At 43.0% G+C, this 21,967-nt stretch overlaps 4 protein-coding genes across 10 annotated transcripts; 3 read left to right on the plus strand and 1 right to left on the minus strand.

The window, feature by feature from the left end:
- The first annotated feature begins 3 nt into the window (after positions 1-3).
- On the plus strand, positions 4-9,093 carry si:ch211-102c2.8 (trichohyalin). The gene is made up of 26 exons (XM_061768428.1): positions 4-68; positions 380-447; positions 531-640; positions 717-759; positions 877-1,356; positions 1,442-1,519; positions 1,722-1,796; positions 2,024-2,096; positions 2,212-2,356; positions 2,431-2,523; positions 2,620-2,732; positions 2,819-2,933; positions 3,010-3,129; positions 3,271-3,384; positions 3,632-3,781; positions 3,851-3,913; positions 4,025-4,126; positions 4,192-4,374; positions 5,295-5,527; positions 6,131-6,257; positions 6,324-6,407; positions 6,491-6,687; positions 7,140-7,166; positions 7,402-7,465; positions 7,537-7,689; positions 7,901-9,093. Exons 2-26 carry the CDS (start codon positions 399-401, stop codon positions 7,928-7,930), a joined length of 3,021 nt encoding a protein of 1,006 aa, XP_061624412.1. The 5' UTR covers positions 4-68; positions 380-398; the 3' UTR covers positions 7,931-9,093.
- A 217-nt stretch (positions 9,094-9,310) lies between these two features.
- Positions 9,311-12,781, minus strand: ccdc117 (coiled-coil domain containing 117). Of its 3 annotated transcripts, XM_061768438.1 has the most exons (6): positions 12,644-12,755; positions 12,038-12,157; positions 11,898-11,948; positions 11,553-11,819; positions 10,185-10,325; positions 9,311-10,077 (listed from the first exon to the last, which is right to left on the minus strand). In XM_061768438.1, exons 2-6 carry the CDS (start codon positions 12,130-12,132, stop codon positions 9,852-9,854), a joined length of 780 nt encoding a protein of 259 aa, XP_061624422.1. In that variant the 5' UTR covers positions 12,133-12,157; positions 12,644-12,755; the 3' UTR covers positions 9,311-9,851. The 3 variants fall into 3 exon arrangements, with proteins under 3 accessions (XP_061624422.1, XP_061624421.1, XP_061624420.1); XM_061768437.1 differs by having other exon boundaries at positions 11,898-11,945; positions 12,038-12,781; XM_061768436.1 differs by having other exon boundaries at positions 12,038-12,780.
- A 254-nt stretch (positions 12,782-13,035) lies between these two features.
- Positions 13,036-16,785, plus strand: tcn2 (transcobalamin II). Its single transcript, XM_061768431.1, has 10 exons — positions 13,036-13,171; positions 13,345-13,409; positions 14,539-14,728; positions 14,829-14,998; positions 15,151-15,303; positions 15,419-15,612; positions 15,902-16,076; positions 16,171-16,351; positions 16,420-16,538; positions 16,619-16,785. Exons 2-10 carry the CDS (start codon positions 13,355-13,357, stop codon positions 16,678-16,680), a joined length of 1,299 nt encoding a protein of 432 aa, XP_061624415.1. The 5' UTR covers positions 13,036-13,171; positions 13,345-13,354; the 3' UTR covers positions 16,681-16,785.
- Positions 16,786-16,939: 154 nt separating this feature from the next.
- Positions 16,940-21,966, plus strand: dguok (deoxyguanosine kinase). Of its 5 annotated transcripts, none has more exons than XR_009787865.1 (7): positions 16,940-17,870; positions 17,955-18,064; positions 18,395-18,497; positions 18,587-18,780; positions 19,667-19,814; positions 19,899-20,014; positions 21,063-21,085. XR_009787865.1 is itself a non-coding variant. In XM_061768432.1 (7 exons), the coding sequence occupies exons 1-7, from the start codon at positions 17,648-17,650 to the stop codon at positions 21,306-21,308; spliced, it is 918 nt and encodes a 305-aa protein (XP_061624416.1). In that variant the 5' UTR covers positions 16,940-17,647; the 3' UTR covers positions 21,309-21,966. The 5 variants fall into 5 exon arrangements, 4 of the variants coding, with proteins under 4 accessions (XP_061624416.1, XP_061624419.1, XP_061624418.1 ...); XM_061768432.1 differs by lacking the exon at positions 18,395-18,497 and adding an exon at positions 21,282-21,966 and having other exon boundaries at positions 21,063-21,162; XM_061768434.1 differs by lacking the exon at positions 16,940-17,870 and adding an exon at positions 21,282-21,966 and having other exon boundaries at positions 17,956-18,064; positions 21,063-21,162.
- Position 21,967: the final 1 nt, after the last annotated feature.

Consider the following 21,967-nt stretch of genomic DNA (forward strand, 5'->3'; position numbering starts at 1 on the left):
CCTGTAAAATCACGACCCACCGCAGGCGCTGTGGAACTCTCGTGATTATCCTCGTAAGCAAGATTAAGGTATGGTTTGTCTCAATTGTATAACTTTATGGAGCTATATAAACAGTAAGTAGGTGAAATAACTACTTTGAGTTTTTATCTCGTTTCATATCCAACTAGCTGGCTGGCTAGATAGTACAAGTACGTGGTGTTCATTGTTCAGTGCTATAAGGACAGGAGGACAAATACATTTAAAATCTCCTCAGTAAAAGAAATAAGTTAATAATAATAAGTTAACCCTTATGGCAAACTATATGCTTTGGTTTCCACGACAACGGAGCAACATAACCCCCCCCCCCCCCCCCCCCCTACTCCCTATTGTGACCCAGCAGCCCGACTGGGAATATAATTATGGACCAGCTCAACCATGACAGAAGGGACGCGGAAGAATCCAAATCAGGTCCGAGATTCTAATCGTAGTAGTCATCCATATCACGTGTATGCGACTGTGTTGTAGACATGCTGTGTTTTCTGCCCTCCAAGACCAACACGGCAGCAGCAGCAGCGCATTTGAACCGAGTGGACCCGCTCGGAAACCGGACCCCTGCGACTTCCTGCTGGATGCCATTGACGCCCAGTTGGGGAAGCTGCAAGTCTGTCATTTTCTTTTCTACAACTACTGTAAAATGTTTAGTGACTGAACAAATCTGAATGGATAACTGCACACAGGTCAAGCAGTGTCAGCAACAAGAGCGTGACCGCATCGATTCAGGTAACATGCAGCTCATGCAATATTTGAATCTTATTTGTACTTGATGGTTGTTGTTGTTGTTTACTTTGAACCAGTAAAAATGCTGCTGCCGAATGACACTCTCGTTTTGCCCCGCAGATAGCACAAGCCGCCCCGTGGCTCCTGTGCCACGTGAGGCGGCTACGAGGGAACCGGACGAATGGACGAGTAGCAAAGTGGAGCTGGAGTCTCACAAGGAACAGGTCATGTGGAGACTAGAGAGACTTCTCGGTGACACGTCGAAGCAAGGGACAATGTCAGGTGACCCTCACCCTCCTTCAGAGAGTATCTGCACTGAGGACTTTATGAGGTGCTTTAGAGAGGAGATGGTTGAGCTGGCATTGCCAGAGGGGAGCATGCAAGAGCTCGACAGAGACGAGGAGGCTGAAACGGCATCGATGTCTGACGGAGACCAGAGCGACCAAAACAGCCAGAAGGGTGTCAGATGTGAAGCAATTCCAAATATGACGAGCAGTAAAGAAGCAGCTAGCCTTGGCTTTTTCCAATACAAGCCAGAGCAAAGACAGGAACTAGAAAGATGTCCTTCTGAAACATCTGGAGATCAGACGTCTCATGATGGTGAGAAGAGGTCACAGACGCGACACCTAACAGGGTCCAGCTGATGTCAGTGACAGAGGCTTCATTTGACACATTTCTCTTTCAGTCGTTTACAGCGCAGAGGTTAAAAAAGAACATCGAAACCCAAAGCACATTTCTTCTCCTAAGGCCAGGTGCTTAGCAGGTACCGAACACACAGTACTGTTTTTTTTTTTTACATGCACTGTTTGTTTGAGATCCAACACAAGAATGACACTGTCAGAGAGGTATTAGTATAATTAACCATACGTTTATTAGTATTGTGTGCAGCGCACTGGCCAAGTGGTTAGCACGTCTGTACTCCATGTCTGTTGTCACAGGAGTACATGTGTGCAATTTTGACACAGTGTCCGTCGACAGTGACCTCGATTCAGTCTGCACAGATCAAGTCAGGCGGCACCTCCGCAGGCGCAGACGGCCCGGTAAGAGAATACGGAAAGCGTTGAGGGACGCAGACAATATGAAATATCGAAGATCTGGTGCACAATGAGTGGCAAAATGCAATCAAAGCTAAAAAAATAAATAAAGAATAATTTTACGACTTTCTACGTTGAGGGTGGCACTGTCACATTCGACTGACTAACATTTCACAGTGATTCATCAACAATGGCATGTATGAAATAACCACTTATGTTCTTTGTCCTCAAAGTTGAAAGACCCACGGCTGTCCAAAACAAAAGAACTTGCCGTAAAGCCCAACATGGTAAAAGAGATACATGCAGGTAAAAAGAGGAAAAGAGCAGCAGCAAAGCACACTTGGCATATTTGTCTCTTTGGGATGTTGTTGTCATTTGTTTTTCCGCATGTATTCCCACGAGTCTTATTTTTCATCCTTAGAGCTAAGTCTTTGGGGGCTGACGACAAGGACACAGACGAAGATTCAAATGGACGCTGGAGCGGGCGCTCCAAGCTTGAGAGGGCGTCAGAGACGATGCACTCAACTTGGGAGAGGATGAGCGAGCGCCTCTGCTCCCTCAGACGAGTACGTTCATGCCAACTCGTGCGCATTGGTTCAGCTGCGTGTGGGCGAATCCTTGTTGTGTATGTCTGATTTAGAGATGTGGGAAGGAGGAGGAGACCCTACGCATGACAAAGTCTCATTTAACGGAGGTTGAACTATCCCTTTCTGAACTACAGTTGAGAAGAAAGGTAAAGTGTAAAATATTAATTTGGTCATTTATCAGAACATTGAAAGCACTTTCTACTCACATTGTTTTTTTTTTGTTTTTTGTTTTTTCCCCCCAGCATGCATTTCAGGATCTAGACCGACTCAGTGCCGAGACTGTGCACCTGGAAACAGAGAAGAGGCAATTGGAGGTTTTACTGAAGGAGAGAAAGGCAGAGAGAGACTCACTAAGGTAGGAATTCAAACATTGTCAGCGTAATGCAGTACTGTGGTGAGACACATTTGTGTCAAAGAGTTGTGTTACGTTGTGTTGTATAGTTGCCAGCTGCAACAACTTAAGAGGCAAAAAGAGTCGCACCTCTGTGAAGTCAGACGTTTGGAAGAAGAACTCAAGAAGAAAGAACAGCTCAAGCAGCTGGCCCGTGTGGAGAAGGTGCTAACAGTTGTTCAGCAACATCAGATATTTTCTTGGAACACTTTAATTATTAGTTCAACTGCTTCATAAACAGACGGACACAGCGATGGCACAGCTGGCGAGGCAAGCGATGGAGCGACAGTTGGCTTGTGCCAAAGCTGAACTCTTCTCTGAGCAACGACGGGCAAGAGAGAAGCAGGAATCCATGCAACAAGTACAGCATTACCACAAAATAAGTATCGCAACAAATATTCTGCGAATAGTGAAAATCCACAGAAAATGTACATCCATTACATTACAAAAATATATATATATATATTGTACTGTATATTGGGAATATTATGTTATTCTACAGATGCTGGAGGAAACTTGTGAGGAACTCCTGAGGGTCTCACTGGCAGCAACTGCACTGAGGAACAGATGTTCTTGTCTGGAGGAGCCACAGAAGCAGAACAAGGAGGAGACGGAGGTGACACCATCTGTCAACTGACTCAAATTGACCTCATATTTTCACTTTCAACCTTTGATATTTTCGAGCCTATTGTAAATGAACTGGCTTTATGAGACTGAAATGAATGCATTTTGCTCATTTTTATTCAGAATTTACACGATAACTTCACTTTTTTGGCGAATAGTAGTTGTATTTCCTGTCCGGCGAATCACACAATGTCACTTCTGTAATACTTTCGCACGAGCACCCTTTTCCTTTCACTTAGGTTCTCATGTGTCAAGCATGTGAGCTGCAGGGAAAACTTGTGGACACGCTGGAGAAAACGTTGCGCCAGAAGGAGCAACGACTGCAAGAGCTACAGGAGCAACACCGCAGTGCACTTCGAGAAGCCAGAGAACGCGCCCACGCAATGATGGTGAACACGTATAATTGTAAAAGTAGCCGTTATCTGTAACATCGACTAACTATCCATTCAATATTTCAGGGAGCAGCACTGAAGCAGCAGAGGAAAGATTTAGTCTCGGTTCATGATCAGCAAATACAAAAGGTGAGAAATCTGCATAAAAGTGGTACAGTAACGATGTAATAAGCTGACTGACTGAAGTGTGCAGAAAAACAGCGAAGGTGTAAAAATATGTGATTTATCAAATATTGGCAGCTAAAGAAAGATGAAGCAAAGGCACTGAAGAAGTCACTGGAGCACCAGAAGGAGGAGTTGAGGAAACGTGAAGAAGAGCTGCACGCGGGAACATTAGCCAAGGTACTGTGAACCGTTTTATGAAACTCTTCGTGGCAACATCGCGTCACCGCTGCGCTGTCATTCAGGTGCGCAAAGGCGTCGATGGGGAGAGGAGGAAGTGGGAAGCAGAGAAGATGGAAGCTGTGCACTTTCACTGCGCTTTGCTGGAAGAGCAGAACAGGAGGAGTCTGGAAACGGCGAGGAGTGACACGCAACGAGAGAAGAGCAACGCACTTACTCTTCAGCATCAAGTGACGGCGCTGCAAAGTGTAAGACGACGTTCGGTCATTCGGCTTGCGGCTCAGCTGGAGATACAATTCCAGTCCCATCGGCTTTTTTTTTTTTTTTTTTTTTGTCCCTTTCTCTTTCGTAAGCGAGTGCAGGAGCTGGAGTCCGATCGGCATGCGCAGCAGCGGGAGCAGGACTCTCTGCTGTGCGCCTATCGCTAAAATGATTCGTACTGTTAAGAAAAAAAAAAACTATGGTATATATTTAACTATTGTTTTCTGTTAACACAATCAACACAGTCAATAAAAACAACTATTAACAAATGAGGTGAAGAGAAGCTATAGTGGAGGTAAAAAGTCTACACACCCCTGTTCAAATGCAGGCTTTTGTGATAAGATAAATCATTAAACTTTTTTTCCACCATTAGTTAACCTATAACCTATACAACTTTAAAAAGAAAAAAAAAAGAAAAAAACCAGAGGGCAAGTAAAAACAAACAACTGACATAACATGGTTGCACAAGTGTACACACCCGCTTATAAATAGGGATGTCGCTGTGTTTCGGACTTAAGCAATCACATTCAAACTCATGTTAAATGGCAGTCACCACACACCTGTCACCATTTCAAGTGCCTCTGATTAACCCCAAATAAATTCAGGTGGGAGCATATGTACAACTCTCCCAAGGACTCAAATAAATGCCCCTCAAATATAAAAACACTTTGCGTGGAATTGATGACAGAAAGGGTCATTTTTATTCATTTATTTGTTTTAAATATATGAATGAAGGGGAAAAAAACAGGCTGCAGCAAAAAAGGCCACTTTTTATGTCCAGGGAAAAAAGGCATGTACTTGAGCACCACTTGGGGTCTATGTGTGCGCATGCCTGCTGCAGGTACAAGATGACCTTTGAACAGACTTGGAGACTAAATATAACAGAAAAGCGAACGTCTTTTCGTAGGAGCGTGAGAAGACTGCGCTACAGCTCGAGCAGGCTGTTCAGCGGGCCAATGGAGAAACGGAGAAGATTCGTAGGAGGCTTGAAGAGCAGCAGATCAGCCACAATGAAGCCCGAGCTGAGCAGGACCAGCAGCTCGGGGTCTGGGCTCAGGAGCTGGTGGCTGAGTGTGAGTTTCTACACCTCTTGATGCAGCAGAACGGAGGCCAACAAAATAGTGTGCAGCTCTCGCCCAGGTATAAGTTTCCACTGGGGCTTACCATTGATTTTTGTGTGTGTGTGTGTGTGTGGTTGTTCTCAACTTTTGTCACCCTGGCACCTGCATTTGTCTATTGTCGCTAAGGCGCCAAACACATTTTATGCAAGTTAAGAACAATAAAGACAATGTATTGTTCAAAAATAGCCTTAGAAAACACATGTACAGTGGGAGGAAAAAGTAACACTCTCCAGGGGATCCTCTGTTTTACTACGGCGTTCAGGCAGCAACTAGCTACTAAACAAAATTTATATACAAGTCAGAATGTGCCATAGTCCATTACTAACATATGCTAAACGCAGTAGTACAGTCATAATTGCAATAAATGGTTTTATGAAAAACATAGAAAGGAACCGAGTGTGGCTTCTTGTGCCGTACACGAAGGAGTATTCTTACGCCACTGCACCAACTAGTTCATTGTGCACCGTTCTTAACCTCAAAATGTCGTATGCCGCTGCTCTAGTAAACAAAGGACATCCTGTAATTTTATTATTATTTTTTTTTTTTTACACTACCTGTCCGCGACCCTCCAGTTGAGAATCACTCGTTCAGCGGATACATTGCTGACAAAATAATGCTTCAGCCCTACCATAGATGAGGCTCTTATACACCTGAAAGCGCAAAGAGGCCCCTTGAAACATCTGATTGGCCGTCTGCATCAGGAGTCGGTCTCTCAAAGGCAAGCAAGTGAACAGCTGCACAAAGACAAGGTAAAGTTTGGTTGAGTGAATATCCAGATGCAGCCCGGTTTCGTGACAGCTAAGGTTTGCTTCCAGGAGCGAGAGTTGAGAATTCAGCGGCAACAGATGAGGACGGAGCAAAACCAAGCTTTGGATTGTCTGAAGGAACGTCTCATTCAAGTATAACGCTTACACATTTTAAAAAATTGGATTTTTTTTTTTTTTTAAGAAATTGATTCAAATGTCCAGTTGCATTGGCCCAGGAGCACATTGAGGAGCTCAGTAGTCTGAAATGGTGTCGTACAAGCGGCGGAGGACTGGAGGCGTCTCTTCGCAAGCAGCTGGAGGCCAAAGACATGGAGCTGAGGCAAGTCCAGAGAAACATGACTCAGTGGAAGGAACGGACCGCCGCTCGTCTGGCCTGCGAGTTTGAGGAGGAGTTGACATCTGAATTGGAAAGGTGACACGCTAAACGGGGAAAACACTGTTTGAATTTACACTCTGAAGACCGCTTCATTAAGCTCAAAGGCACAATCGCTAATCAGAGCCAGATTTTGATTTGCTTATAATTTGGATGAGTCTCGCTAACAAAAGGTCCAAATTCAAGAAATTTGAAATTGTTCATAAGAAACAATCACATTTCATGTAGGAATTAGTTAGGAATTGGCCTTGTGAAAAATATATTTTCCTGTGTGTTTCTGGATAAATATGAATTTCATTTTCAGCTGAATGACGGAAATAAAAGAACTTTGCTACGATAGTGCAAATGTATTGCAATGCACCTGTGGTTTACAATATCATACACATGCAATTGCTTTCTCGCTGATGAAAAATGTCTTTTTTTTTTTTTATTGTATTGCTTATAGTATTTAAGAGATTTCAAATGTTATTTTATTTTTGCCAATCCCACAGGTGCAGAACAAAGTTAATAAGAGGCAGGTAAATGGTGTATAAGCCTGTTGTAGTATAGTTTACTACTAATACTGATTCTAACCAGCATGATCTCACCTCCACTCACATTTCACAATCAAATATTGTCTGTCGGTGTAACGTAAGCAGTCTGCAGGCCAGAGTCAGCTCACCCCCCCCCCCCCCCCCCCCCCCCACACACACACTGCTCAGCAACGGCAAGCGTTCACTTTTGTGATTGTGATGTCATTTGCTCCTTTTTCAGAAAGACATCAACAAATGAAGAGGCGGCGCTGAGGTCAGAGGGTCAGAGAAAGCTGAGCGCAAAGGTACCATTCCTCTGCTTGCGGAAATGACATGCGTGAACGCAAACAAGCATATTTCATATTGCTCCCATCAGCATCGTGACTGCTTGACCTACGTTTACGCCGCCGCCCCGCGGAGCCCCTCGGACGTGGCCTCGTTGAAACTCGTGCATTACTTGCAGAGCAGAGTCAAGCGACTCCGTGTGGAGAACCAGAAATGGATGGCAACAGGACCTACCCTTCCTACAGTGGGTACATTCTTGATTCTTCTTCCTGTGTGGTTGGAATAATAAACTCGAATCTAGCGCATCTGCTTCAATATGATGATACATGATCATGTAACAAGTTGCGTAGGAATGCTGTGAAATGCTATCTTCGAGCTAAAATGTCATAGTCATCCTAACGTGGCAACCCCTCGGCGGAATAAGACGATGATGCTGATTTTGGTTTGTTTCACAGCTCAGCTATCAAGAGAGCGAGAAAGCGTGATTCTCTCCACCATCGGGCCAGCGCCGAGTTAAGAGTTACGCCGAGTTAAGAGTTACAGCCAGTGTCAATTGGGTAGCAGAGATGAGGGGACTCGAGTCAAAGGACTTGACTCGACTCGAGTTGCCAGTTTTATGACTTGCGACTTGCTTGCCAGTCACTTCAGAAAGACTTGACTTGACTTTAGACTTGGTAGCCGAGAGACTTGACTTGACTTTGACTTGAACGACATGACTTGACGAGTCATCTCGTTTTGAGTAGGAAATATGCATTTTAATTGAGACAGTTTGTGCGTGCCAACCTGGCAACACAGTGTGACGTAGCCACCTGCATGAGCAACGGTGGATGGAGCTCAAAAGATAATACAATTTAGATACAAGGATTATGTTGTCGATGAAATCTACAAAAAAGAGGACGGAACCTGCACGACTGGCAACTTGCGCGTCAAAGACGCGACGTCAAACTTTATCCGTCACTGCAAAACTCACGACAGGTGAGCTAATTTAACCGTTTAGCTAGTTTCATAAACTGGTTTGAGACAATTAAAAATAAAAATGATGTGACTGACCACAGAAAACAGATTTGGCTTATGCTTAATTGTGGTCTCTTAAGAACTGTAGGCGTTACGAGGCTGTCATCACAATGTGCACAGAAATAGTTTGTCCAGAAATGAAGTTCCGTCCGACGAAGTTTGAAATACGACTTTAAAACAATTCAGTGCACTATATTAAATCAATCGTAATCTCAGTTGTTGTTCATATAACTTTTATAGGGTGTGAATACTGTTAGTGTTATGATTTATGGGGCAATTTGTTTTGAAGAAACATTTTATTAGCACTCCAATATATATTGCGAGTGGAGCAAGATTCTATGACTCAACTTCCTTGATTCCCCCCCCCCCCCCCCCCCCAACAGCGACTTGGGACTTGCTTGAGTCTTTAAGGTTATGACTTGAGACTTGCACACATGACTTCCTCCCACCTTTTGTTAATTAGTTTCAACGACACATTTTTGCGTCGCCATACAACCATGAATCATTCACCGTAATCTGTACGTAAGATAGCAAGCGGGTCACAGTGACAAATGACACAAGCCAAGGTTTAGTCATCTTTTGAACTTTTGTCTGTGTCAAGGTTTTATGGCTTAAGGTTGAGGAGGTTTGCAGATTGAACACAAAAATCTCATCAAAGATTTCCTTTGTGGAAATCCCTTGTATGCTCATAACTCTTACATAATGTTAAATTGTAAAGGCCAAATGGTCCAAAGACACAATACAGTATGTAACTTGCATTCAACTTCCACAATAAACAACTTTATGAACTCGTTTTGATACCAGAATCAAGAATTTCTGTCAAGTGTGAAAGGATGGTTGGTTTTGTGAAGCAGGATGAAGCACAATTTTATTGAAAAAACAAAAAGTGAACATCTCATTGGTATGTGGTGCAAATATATAGGAAAACATATATCATTAAAAGGGGAATTTCCAGGACTTCAAAACGCTTCAAAGCTCTTATAGCATACTTGCTAAGCAATATCGAAATATCATCCTTCAATCACAACAAATACAGCTTTCTGTACAGACACACGCACGTTAGCATGTATGAACACTGAGGAATTATGTTGCTATTTATGGTGGCAAAAGTGTACAAAAATCAAAGGCTGTCCATTGGTAATTAACCAAAAACACTTCCAAACAGCGTAATGTTTACCAGGCTTTGAACCGGTAAGATGAAACTGAATTCCTCGAAACTGACGCAGGCTGTGTGAATGTTGCGATGAAGCACAAACGCAACAAATCATATTGCCAATTGTGTGGGTTTATAATTATGAAACCAAAAGTAACCAGAGCAGCGGGTGATGCCAACATTTTTCAAGTGACCAAATTAGCCTCAAGCGTGAGATGTCCAGACACATCCGTGCCGTGTTACATTTCCATGTCCTCCTCTCCGCAGCTTTCTGCGACTGGAAAGTTAGGGAGAGGGCAGCGTGTGTCGGCAGGTGCGCTGTGCGGGGTGGGCGAAGGACACGGAGTGGGGGGCTGTCGCAAAACAGTCTGTTGTTTCCTCTGTTTCTGTAAGGAGCCTTTGAGTCGGCGACAGAAGGGGTCTTCCGGTGGCCGCCACAACACCAGCTCCATGCAGGAATGGCTCCTAAAAAACATACGGAGTAGCATGAGTCATTGGCAAATTTAAATGTCCACCGAAGGTGTGTTCATTTTCTATTCCATTCAACAATCTGATAGCAGAGGAGAACATACACAGATTGGGCTACTGTGTGGGGGAGAATGTCGCTAATGCCTCTCTGCAGGCCTTCCTTCAAACTGTCTGAGATGACCAGCACCGGCCTTCTTTGGGCTGGCTCGACATCGAGATCCTCATCATCGTCCTCCAGCGTTATTCTATTCAATGATAGATCACAGTTTTAGGGCGCTTATACACTGCATTTGGTTTTCACAGCGCCCACCTCGGGAGATTTGCCGCTGGTTGTTATGCGACTAAACCTCATGCGCCGCCAACAGCCGCGGCGGCACGTACACAAAGAATAGTGCTAGGCGCGGTGTGCGTAAGACTTTAATGATGTTCTCGTGTGCTACTTTTAACTTCTCAACCTTGCAACTACTAACTAGGAGGAAAAGAAAAACACTCCAATTGTTATACAGTGCATCCAGTAAGTATTCACAGCACTTATCTGTTATCACATTTGTTTTATGTTTACAGCTTTATCCCCAAATTGCACCGTATTGCACTGTAATACTACTAAGTACAATAACGAAAGTCAAAAGCGCCTCAGTTCATGCAATTTAGAATTCAACCAACATTTTCAGGACTAATATGCCTCCGAAGTCACACAATTTTGCAGATTTTTTTCCCCCAAATAAGCTCAGGCAGCTCGACGAGCATCAGTTTTGTGTGTTCGCGTTTACGTTTCAAAGAGTATTGCGCAACGACAAAAACCACAACAATGAAGCAGAAGGAGTCTCTCTTGTATTTACTTCTTGTAAAGTGAGAGGAAAGTCTTCTTTCTTTTAAGAAGTGACACTAAACGGACCATTGCGGTAAAGTGAAGACATGCGGGGTGTACAGAAATACTGCAGCGTCCAAAGAGAAAACACTGAAAAGGGTCAGCGAGCTAGCATGAGCGGTTATTTTCGTCGTTTCTAACCATGTATCCTCAGATGTTATAATGATGATGATTGAAACGAGAAGAACATTTTACAACACGATTATAGCGACCAAAATGATCAGTCAATTATTCATCAAATATATACAGATACACACACTGAAAGCTTTCCATCCAGTATTATTCTGAATATATATATTAAAAAAAAAACATCTGTAGCCCGATATCTTTTTTTGCATATTACAAATTGGAAACAGAAACAACCAAAATGAATTTTCATGCACCGAAGGCCCCGTGAAATTTGCCTAAAATTATGACGAGTGATGATGGAGCTGAGTGAAGCGGAGTAGGTACCATGCAGTGGAGCATATTAACAATTTATTAATAATTGATTCTAAATTATAAGAAATGAGAGGTCGGGGAACAGTTGCTGTGTTCTGTCGCTTGAAAGCGAAGAAGATTTGAATGCATTTGAAGTCCGGCGTTTCCCTGCCATGTCGCATACCTGTTTTCAATCTCCCGCAGTCTCCTCTGAGCCGCCTCGATCTCCATGCACGAGTTCTCCGTCTCAGGTCGGGACGGGGAAGAGGAAGACTGCAGTGGAGTCAGATTGTGAGGGGCTGGGCATGGCTGCGGAGGAGCATGGCTGACTTGTTGTGTACACAAGGGAGGACTGTTATTTGGAGGGGGCCAGTCAAGACTCCTGCTGGTGGTGTGTGGAATGTCCAACTCGGTTTCCACTGTTAATCTCCTCCTTTTGGCAAGACATCCTCTGAGAAAATAGAAAAGGGTATCGCAATCATTCCCACAAGCTCCCAAAGCACGTTAAGCAAGAGCGTCTTGTACATACTCATCATCAACTCTCCTCCTGTGCTTCCTGAGGCATCGTGTCTCCCAACTGCTGTGGCAGAGGACATTTATTGCACTCATTACCACGTTTGGGTGGAAAACGCTTGGCAAATGTATGCGAACAACTCAATGAATCCTCACTTGTTTGACAGCGTCCCACTTGGTAGATGGCCAGAAGTACTTGGCGGCCCAAGATCTAATTCAGGCAGGCTTGTGGGCCCCGAGAACGTGTACATGCTTGGTAGGAAACCCAGCTGGCTGCTTGTGGGCGCCAAGTGATGCATGATGATCCAGGCGGCGAAATTAGCGTTTTAAAAAAAACCATTGTAGGTAAAACATGGAAAGATAACTGAAGACACTTTTGATCGGCAGAGCTCTTTTCTCACTATGGAGCACTTAAAGCTAATTGATGTAACTTCGATGTTGGTAAACAAGTCTGATCTGTCCACAATGAAGCGACTCTTGAATTCTACTCAGCTGCGCATTAAAACAATACCACTGCGGATATCTGCTGCAATAGTCACGCCACGAATAAGCCACAATGACAGCATTATCATGCGGATAAATAGCAAGCTGGTGGTGGCTAAAATAAGACCCCGGGCGAACGACCAGGTGCCACCGAGTGCCCTACCCCTTTCATCATGTTCGCAACGTTGCTTTCTTTTCTTCTGCTAGCTCGCGTCCGTCCCGTTCGCCGCCACGTTAACACAACCAAATAAAAGACCGAACACGTTCAACCTTACTAACCGAATAACGCGAGCACACTTGCGAGCAGCGTCCAACGTTCGGTCCCCGCAACGCGCAGTAAACTCACTGATAGTTGGACGAAGCTAGCAAAGCAACACACGCCGGAAGAGTCGACAAGCTTCTGGAAAACGCGCAAAGAACCATGGGAATTGTAGTTGTCAACGAAGCAGCTTTCCCCCCCCCCCCCCTTTTTTTTTTTTTTTAATTAACAATCAACAACGGGTTAAGACGATAGTCAAGAGAACGACGTCGTTCGTTAACACGTTGAAGCGGGAATGTTGACACTCAGTTATCGCTATGACTTCTGTACCAACAGCGCGAGAGACAATACAGAACTACATACGAGATAGTTCGTCCCCACTTCCGGGTGGTCGTCGACCCCTTGTTTTTTTTTTTTTTTTTTTTTTTTTTTGTGCGTTCGTCGTCGCAATAACACGTCACGTGACAGCATGGCGCTCTTAAAAGCGCTGCAGTGCTCAGCTCACCTCGTTCTCCGTCTCGCCACGCTTGGACTGACTCACTGACGAGGTAACGCACCACTCCGCACTGGCAAACGTTTACTAGCGTTGGATGACAACAACATTCGGATTCGCGTGAGCCCTGTACCGCTAAGCAGAACGTATTAACCGCTGGATGGACATCAGGACAGTCATGTGATGTTAAATATGTATTCGTTTATTTTCTGTCTTGTCTTTTTGAAGGTAATCCAAGATGTATTTCGTCTTTCTTTTCGGGCTGCTGGAGTTGGCCTCCAGTTTACCTTGTGGTAAGTGTTGTGTAGAGTAAAAAAATTATACACTTCAAAAACTGTAAAAATTATACACTTCAAAAAACTGCTGGTCACTTTGGATTGCCCTTAAGTTTTGAATATAAATAACTTTTTTTTTTTTTTTCGACATTAGTAGTTGGGGGTGCTTCGAATAATGGGTGCAGCCATCACAGTCAATTACTCGATTTACTTTCTTTATTCACTCCAAACTTGACTCAATTTGCTAGACGTGTGTCAAGTCCGGGAAGGATTCAAAACAAGCTGACTCACTGTTCAGGATATTCACAGATTTTGCAACTTCCTTGTGTTTCCCAACCTTTGAGCCAAATTTTACATTCGATTACAAAATTTCACGACACACCACCAAATAAAGTCAAAAAGTACATTTATTGTTCAAATTTTTGTACGTGTTCTCTCTCTCTTTCAGTAACTCTAGAACGTGTGTCCAAACTTTTGCTCGTACTAACTCAAGTGTGAAATCTTGGCCTGTTTGCTTTCATACAAAGCTGATCTACTTTCAAGAATTTAAGATGCACGCAGAGCTCTTAATTGTCATACCAATTAAGTGAAATTGGATAATGTCCTGTGGCACACTAATGGTTGGAAATCATTGTTCTACACCAAGCAGCCACAACATGATCACTTGCACAATCTAATGGGTTCCATCCAAGAGCTGTATCATATATTCTGATAAAGTTTAATATTGATTGACATTGTTTTAGAGCTGTTTAACAATTTGGTTTATAGAGAACTGCACTGCTGTCTGAAATTCCGGTTAGCCTAAATTAATACCTCTCTGGCCGTGTCGATTTAAAACCAAATTATTTAAGGACAGAATTGTTGATGCAGTGCTCGTTCAAGTAGTTGTGGTGGTGCGGCCCTTTTCAAAAGTGGAGACTGCAAGCCATCGCTTGTAGTTCGAATGAACATGTTGAAGATTTAGTAACCTATAGTTGTACTGTATTGCATAAACGACTGAGTCCACATGCCTAGTTTCATCTTGTTACTGCTGATGCAGCAGTTGTGACTGTGCCACACTTTGAGCCTTCATGTTGATTTCAGCAAGCTGCGGCTTACGGACTACTTTTTGTGAACGTTGTGACCGTTTCTATACGTTTGAACCCAGATACTTCTGGATCCAACCACGAGCTGCTGCTTTCACTAAATAAAGATCTTCTGCGCTCTCTGGAGGAACAGGAAGGACTTCCTAATCCCAGTGTCCACTTGGCATTACGACTGTCAGACTTCCACAACCTTTTAAAAGAGGCGGAACACTTAAATAGACTTAAAAATGATTTACACAATGACATTCAAAGGTAATTTGTCTGAATAGCCTGTTTTTGAGTCTCTGTGTAGTTTGACCACTGGAACTAAATGTCTTCCTAATCTTGCCATGTCGTGGTCTGTGTTCTTCAGCTCCCTCTCTGGCAACCAGCCTGTGACTGGCCGCTTGGCATTATACGCGCTGGCCTTGAAGTCGTCTTGCTATGACCTCAACACAATCTCCTTCACTGTTGGTGACAATAGTGAGACGTTGCTGGTGCACCTCAAGAAGCAGATGGAACAAGAGAAAGAATACTTTACCTGTACGTTTACCTTCACTACGTTCCTTTGTTTTGTTACGCTGTTCAACTGGTGAATGCGGTCTGTGCAGTAACCCTTCCATTATTGTAGTTCTTTAATTCGGTTCGGCTGCAGGACTTAAGACGGCAGTTTCTTTCTTCTCTCGTCCGCGCAGTCAGTCAACGGCCTTTGACCAACTACTACCAGTACTCGCTGGGTGTGCTCGCTCTGTGTGTGAACGGCATCAGGGTCAACAACCACGTCGTCAACAAACACATCAAGGCAGTCGAAAATGAACACTTCAAATATGGAGACACTGAGAGCATTGGTGGGTAAACCTCTTCGATGTGTGATGTCATGGTTATTAGGCATAATTGAAAATGTTTGTTAAATGCAGTCCATACAGAAAGATGTCACTAGCCTTAGTTACATCTGTTTGATAGATACCTATGCCATGGCTGCAATGGCCCTCCAGTGTGTGAAGAATGCTGGTTGCGTTGTGAAGAAAAGTGGTTGCAATATTCACAATGGTGCCGAGCTTGACGCGGCCCTGAGCAAAATCAAGGAGAAGCTCTTGGCATCGCAACGGCCCGACGGTCATATTGGCAATGAGTTCAGCACTGGCCTTGCCGTACAAGTAAGAACTTTTTTTTAATAAACACACTGGACCCTCTGAAGTCGGGAAAACGTAGTGATTATCACACAAACTCAAGACCCAGGAGTCTTATCTGGCCCACTACATTCTCATGTGGCCTGTGAAATCAAATCATGTGCGTCAACCTCCATGATTTTAGCTAAAATCTGTCCAAATTATATTTTTATTTATTTTAAACTAGTCATTTAACAATTTTATTCAACCTTGGCGGAGCTGCTGTTCTATTTGCTCATCATCCAAAGCCTGAATAAATCTTGAATGTTGTGGTCAGGCTTTACTGGCAATGGGCAGCCCGGTGTGGGAGTGTGCCCCTTCAATGGACGCCATGAGGAGAGATGCTAGAGGCAACAAATACCGCAACCCCATGGCCATCTCTCAGGTCCTGCCAGCTCTGCAGCAGAAATCCTTCTTGACAGTCCAAAGCAAGGACTGCCAGAATGAAGACAGTATGTGCAGTTATTCTTTATCAATGTTTTTTTTAATTTTTTTTGTTTTTTTAAGCTGTCTGCATGGTCACCTTTTGTGCATGTCTACATCCAGACACGCTGGTTGTTGAGCCCACCGACCCTGTGGTCGTTTTGCCCAGTAAGCTCAAAGTGGCCGTGACTGTGGAGGTGGTGACATCCAGTGGGACATCCACTGTGTATTCACTGGATGTGCCCAAGGGAAGCTCTCTGCTGGAGGCCCTCAAACTCCTCAAAGAAAAAAATGTTGGCTTCACGTGAGTCTATTATTCTGTGTGAGGTTTTACGGTATGCAATCTCGAAATGTTAAAATGACGTGTGGCAGGTTTGAGAAGGAGTCAAGCCTGTGGGGACCATTTTTAAGTGTGGTGAATGGAGAGCGAGCCAGACAGAGCGATCGCAGATATTGGCACCTCTCCTCTGATGGCACTGGGCTCACTGAAGGTAAAAACGCATGCTGTATATATTCATGCATAATATTAAATACTTGGGTAAAGAAAAGGCTTCATGTTTTGTGTTTTCAGGTATCAGCGATTTCAAACTGGATGTGAATCAAAAGATCATGGTCAAAAACACAAGCTACTAATGGTGCTAATGGTGTTATTGAACAGTGATCAATTTGGAGCCAAAGGAATTAAAAAAAAAAAATTGCTCTTCCATTACAATCATGTGAATAAATATTTGAATGGTTCCTCAGTATTGTATGACTGACACATTGTCAAAAGACCTGAATAGACTTGAGTAAATTAAAAATGGAGATTAACATATTGCAAATGCTTGTATACATTTGCCTTTAAGCATTTGGAGCAATACACTATGGATTTTTTAAATTATATTTTTATATAAATCCTGGAAAACTCTCTTCATACATTGTTCTTGGGTCCCTGGAAAGGTGCTATAAATTTTAAGTTACTCTAACCCTCTGGGTTCTATTGTGGTTATTTGTCTTTTTTTTTTTTTTAAACTGAACGGTTAATGTAAATTTACGGAAACTGGATATTTTTTTTCGGATTTTAGGAATCAAACTTCAGATATACCGTTTCAACAGAATACCATTTATGTAACGTGGTCCCCTTTTCCGAATTGAAACTACAATTTGATACTAATGACAAGAACTGATGTTAGCTAAAAACTGCAATAAAAGACAGCAAAAAAAACAAGCTTGAAAACTACATACTGTCTGTGCATGGACAAAAATGACAACGAACAAGCTGAAAGGTTAGTAAAAATCGAAGAACTGGGATAACATTTTTTTTTTCAAACTGTTGGTCTCAAACTGGCTTTTGCTTTTTTGTTTTGCGACCTTACATGCCGGAAGTACGCGATCATTTCCGGGGCTATCTTTGCCATTCATTCGCCTCCCTCTTTAGCATGCCAAAAATACAGTCTAGCTACTACTACAGTCTAATTTAACATTCAGTTTGGTTCAATCAAAAAAAACGATGGCGACAAACTGTCTTGTCGCTAGCATGAACGCTTGCTGCCTCAAGCCCACGATAACAACAACGCCATAGTTGGACTTGACACGAGTAGTCGTCTTGCTTGCGACCATAATGGTTTTCCTGCACTGGCGCATTCTCTTCAGTCGATTTTCCAAATCCAAACCGCAAGCAGGTGTCGCGCAGCTGTGGCGACAGTGCGAGACCCGCGACAACTTCATCCGGGAAAATACACAAGCAAGACATAACGGAAGTACCATGGCTAAAAGAATGTCGTCAAGTGCACCAGCTTCAAGCCAAGATGGACCGAAGAGAGTTTCTATTGAGGGAAACATCGGTAAGATCCGTCTTCGACAATTTTGTGTGTGAGCGACACCAAAGAGTTGCAACAATTCCCTCCCGTGTCTTTTGGCGTCTTTAGCTGTTGGGAAGTCAACCTTCTCAAGACTCTTGGAGGCAACTTGTCCGGGCTGGCAAGTGGTTGCAGAACCTGTCAGCAAATGGCAGAACATTGACAGCGGGACCTCAAATGTGTGTGGCTTCCTCATCTTCCTCACAACAACAACAAACTAGAAAGTGCCATCTCTGTACGAACTGCTTGTGAATGCTGAACTGAAATGCTGTGGAATTATTTTGAATTTGTTGAAATGTAAAATGTGAGGCTCAAAATTGTAATTGTGTAGATTGGCTGAGAAATGGGGAAAGAGGAAATGAATACTTATGAAATAGCTTTTCATTTGAGAAATGTATTGAGAAATTTTGTTATGAATCAGCTGAATGTTTTGAAGTTGGAATGGTTTGAATCAGTCAAGATATTTTTGGAAGCAGGAGGTAAAATATCTCTTAATGTGGAAATTTTAGTCTGAAAGGTTGGACAATATGAAACAGTTCCCAACTGCTACAAATGAGTGGAACATGTCGAAGTCGGAAATGTTTGAATCAGTCAAAAACGTGCAAGGAGGAGGTAAATATAAACGTGTAAATTATTTCTTTGAATTTGTGAATTCTATTGTAAAACAAAGTCATCTCATTTGTGCTGCTTCCTCTGCACAGGGGCCATCTCCCCAGAAGACGGTGAGCAACCTGCTGGACATGATGTACCGGGATCCTCAGCGCTGGTCCTACACCTTCCAGACGTACTCCTGCATGAGCCGCCTGAAAACTCAGCTGCAGCCTGCTCCCGCTCGCCGCCTCCCCTCACGGGGAGCGCCGGTGCAGGTTTACGAGCGCTCCGTCTACAGCGACAGGTCAGTGGAGACGCACGATCCGGTGCTAACCGGGCTGGCCGCAACGTGAGCTTACACCCACGTGGTCTCATAACGGTAGCCTAATAACATAATTGTGATAATTATGGTCGGTCAAACTTGGCAAGCGCTAATTTTCTGTCTTTCACTTGCAAATACAGTAATACCCACCATATTTGCGGTTCACTGTTCCCAATTTCACCTATTTGCGTTTTTATCTGTGGAATCCACCCTTCGCTATTTGCTGAAAAAGTCATGTATTTGTCATTTTTGTGCTGAAAATGTTCATCCAGCTCAGTTGTTGCTCTTCTTGCTCTCAGTTCCTCTTCTCCTCTCCCACAGCGGGTTATCTCCTCGCAGCTGGCAGTTCCAGTAAACAGTTATAACAGGTGTAAAAGAGATGAAAGGTGCATAGTAGATGTAGAAAATGTTAATCAAAAGCGAGGAAAAAAGTTTTATTCCCTAAAAAGTAAACCGCTATAACATAATGCAGTTTGAATCATAGCACTGTGCATAAATAGAGTAAAATAAACTATTTAAATGATACAATCAAAACCGTATTGGACATAAAAATTGCACTTAAGATCACAATTTTAACACTAACGTACCGCTACGAAGCCAGCGTACCACGAGGCAGACGTGCTAACCACAAGGGTCGCGTGCTGCAAGAAAACGATATCTCCTCCTTAAATGCTTTACAACTTTTGTTGACTAAGTTGTGATTTTACAAAATTCCCCAATAAGTACGACTACTCTCCATTCGTACTTTCATCGACTTGTTTATAGGAGTTGTTGTGCCTTTTGACTTATTTTTACGTAACGTGTTTAAGCGTATCATGTGCTCTGAATTTGACCATTTAAATATGATTCCTGTGCTTTTTCCTGCCAGATACATCTTCGCCCTGAACATGTACGAGCTGGGGTGCATCAACGCGACAGAGTGGGCAGTCTACCAGGACTGGCACTCGCTCCTGGTGGAACAGTTTGGACACCGGGTGGCGCTAGAAGGCATCATCTATCTCAATGCACCTCCTGAGGTCTGCACAAGCTCTGGTGTCATTTAAGGTGTAAGGTTTGTGTTCTTTACGCTGTTTAATTTATGATGAACGTGTATTTGTCAGAAATGTATGGAGCGCCTGCAGCGGCGAGGGAGGCCCGAGGAGGAGAATGTGCAGCTGGACTATCTCCATAAGTTACACGAGCAGCATGAGAGGTGGCTTGTGGAGAAAACCACTGAGTGAGTGTCAACCGGTACTGACTGACTCCTGCATACTTGACACCATTGTTTTACAAACCTTATTGATTTATTGCACATATTTTACATAAAAAAATCAAACAAAAATCTCATGACACACCACCAAACAAAAAGCGAAGTAATGATGATTCAAGGACTTTAATTGTCCTGCCAACACACATTTAAATATGATATGGCACGAAATTCGATACTCAAGGTTCCAGATGCGCCCAATAAGTCTCAAGATTTGTGAAATATTAATTGAATAATAACATGTAAAAAAGTAAAAATACTAACTTGTAGTTGTCACAAAGTGTCAAATCTGGGTTGATTTAGTATTATTTTTTTAATTTTAGTTTGTTTCTTTAGCTCCACAAAAGTAATGCAGTCGGCCTCAATATACTCGCGGTTTGCCCTGCAGATTTCTTTCTTTCTTTTTTTTTGGTGAGGGCTGGAAGAGACCAACCAACCTAAAAACGCTTATTAGTAATTTATCGCTGCTTATTCAAGATTTGTTTTTCTTTCAATGCAATTATAATGGCCGTCAATTATCTGTGGCCGTTCCCTACAACCAACCTCCCACCCCCGCATGTACTTGCAGGAATTCAACAACACATGGATATCTTCAATTTTTGTTTTTGTTCATGGCAGTCAAGGCTAAGACAATCATTTTCGACACTAACTGCCTGCGGCACAGTGGTTGGGGATCATTAGTACTTTAGTGAAAACGATCACAGGCCAAAACATTAGGGACACCAGCCGATCCAAGAGCCGTATCAAAAACTAAGAAGATTGACATGGTCAGAGAGGCAGAACTTTAACAGTGTGTTTGTTATTGTGGTTGTGGTTTACACAGTATGGTGCAGTGTACTTGGATGAGAGGGGAAAAACATTAGAAACACCAAAGGTTAAATTTCAACTTCTCTGAAAGTGCTAAAAGTGAACTTTGTTTGTGAAGGCAGGATTTTCGTATGAGACCTCATCAGCTGTTGGTTGTAAGAAAGTCCAAAAATATCAAAGAGTGTAAAGTGTCTCCACTCTCTTCTCTCAGGATCCATTTTGAGTCGTTGAAAAACATTCCCGTGTTGGAGCTGGATGCCAGTGTGGAGTTTCAGAGTGACCCAACAGCACAGGAGAACTTCATCCGACAGGTGGGAGGGCTGCTGCTGTGCAAACGTTCGCCACGAGAGGGCCCTCTTTCACATTGGAATCACATTGTGCGTCGTTTGCACCAAATAAACCGTTTAATGTTTTTGCCATCCTTCCACAGGTGAAAGATTTCTTCAAGGTTTTATGAGGAGAGAGTCGTCCGCACGTGTGATGACACCAGCAGAACTGTCATGTAACATGAATCCTGGCAGAGACACAAGTTGAAAGAATCAGTCAATAGTCGACTAGATGTAGTTAGTGTTGGACCACACCCTTTGAAGCGCACTGTTTTTATTTAAATGTTTACTTGCAAAACAGTTTGTTCTGTTAGACTCTCTGCACATTTAATTAGAGACACACGCATACTAACTCCAATTAGATCCGATAGAAGAGCTGCATCTAAAGTATGCCTTTACAAAGGTAATGCCCACTTTTGATTAATACTGTTATAGGTATTAATTATTCATTCATCTTCCGTTGCGGTTATCCTCACTAATTACTCTTATTGCAATACGCGAGGACCCAAAATACGCAATTGCACAGTATAAACTGCAACTACAAATGCATGGTTGACGACCACAATGTGTTTCAAACAGCACAGATAGTGTCAAAACAGCATTATTATTTTTATAAAGGCATATTTTGGCTCACATTATACATATGCATCACACAATATTACACTTAGATGCAGATTATCATCACCCCCACTTGTGATGGTAATTTGAGATATCTGTTGCATTACATTTTGTGTGTTTTTAATACATTCCTGGATGTTTGTCTGTTAATAAAGTTTTCTCTTGTTTTCAC

The sequence above is a fragment of the Phyllopteryx taeniolatus genome, chromosome 3, assembly GCF_024500385.1.
Source record: "Phyllopteryx taeniolatus isolate TA_2022b chromosome 3, UOR_Ptae_1.2, whole genome shotgun sequence".
In the NCBI taxonomy this organism is placed as follows: Eukaryota; Metazoa; Chordata; class Actinopteri; order Syngnathiformes; family Syngnathidae; genus Phyllopteryx; species Phyllopteryx taeniolatus.

Coding starts and splice junctions, on each gene's coding strand:
- si:ch211-102c2.8 (XM_061768428.1), top strand. CDS start 399: ATGGACCAGCTCAACCATGACAGAAGGGACGCGGAAGAATCCAAATCA. Junction 760..876: donor GCGTGACCGCATCGATTCAG/GTAACATGCAGC, acceptor TTTGCCCCGCAG/ATAGCACAAGCCGCCCCGTG. Junction 2,524..2,619: donor AACTACAGTTGAGAAGAAAG/GTAAAGTGTAAA, acceptor TTTTCCCCCCAG/CATGCATTTCAGGATCTAGA.
- ccdc117 (XM_061768436.1), bottom strand. CDS start 12,180: ATGCATCACTTGGCGCCCACAAGCAGCCAGCTGGGTTTCCTACCAAGC. Junction 11,949..12,037: donor AGTGGGACGCTGTCAAACAA/GTGAGGATTCAT, acceptor CCTCTGCCACAG/CAGTTGGGAGACACGATGCC. Junction 11,820..11,897: donor AGGAGGAGAGTTGATGATGA/GTATGTACAAGA, acceptor CTATTTTCTCAG/AGGATGTCTTGCCAAAAGGA.
- tcn2 (XM_061768431.1), top strand. CDS start 13,355: ATGTATTTCGTCTTTCTTTTCGGGCTGCTGGAGTTGGCCTCCAGTTTA. Junction 14,999..15,150: donor AGAGAAAGAATACTTTACCT/GTACGTTTACCT, acceptor TCGTCCGCGCAG/TCAGTCAACGGCCTTTGACC. Junction 15,613..15,901: donor GCACTGGCCTTGCCGTACAA/GTAAGAACTTTT, acceptor TGTTGTGGTCAG/GCTTTACTGGCAATGGGCAG.
- dguok (XM_061768432.1), top strand. CDS start 17,648: ATGGTTTTCCTGCACTGGCGCATTCTCTTCAGTCGATTTTCCAAATCC. Junction 19,815..19,898: donor ATCTCAATGCACCTCCTGAG/GTCTGCACAAGC, acceptor TGTATTTGTCAG/AAATGTATGGAGCGCCTGCA. Junction 21,163..21,281: donor AGGAGAACTTCATCCGACAG/GTGGGAGGGCTG, acceptor ATCCTTCCACAG/GTGAAAGATTTCTTCAAGGT.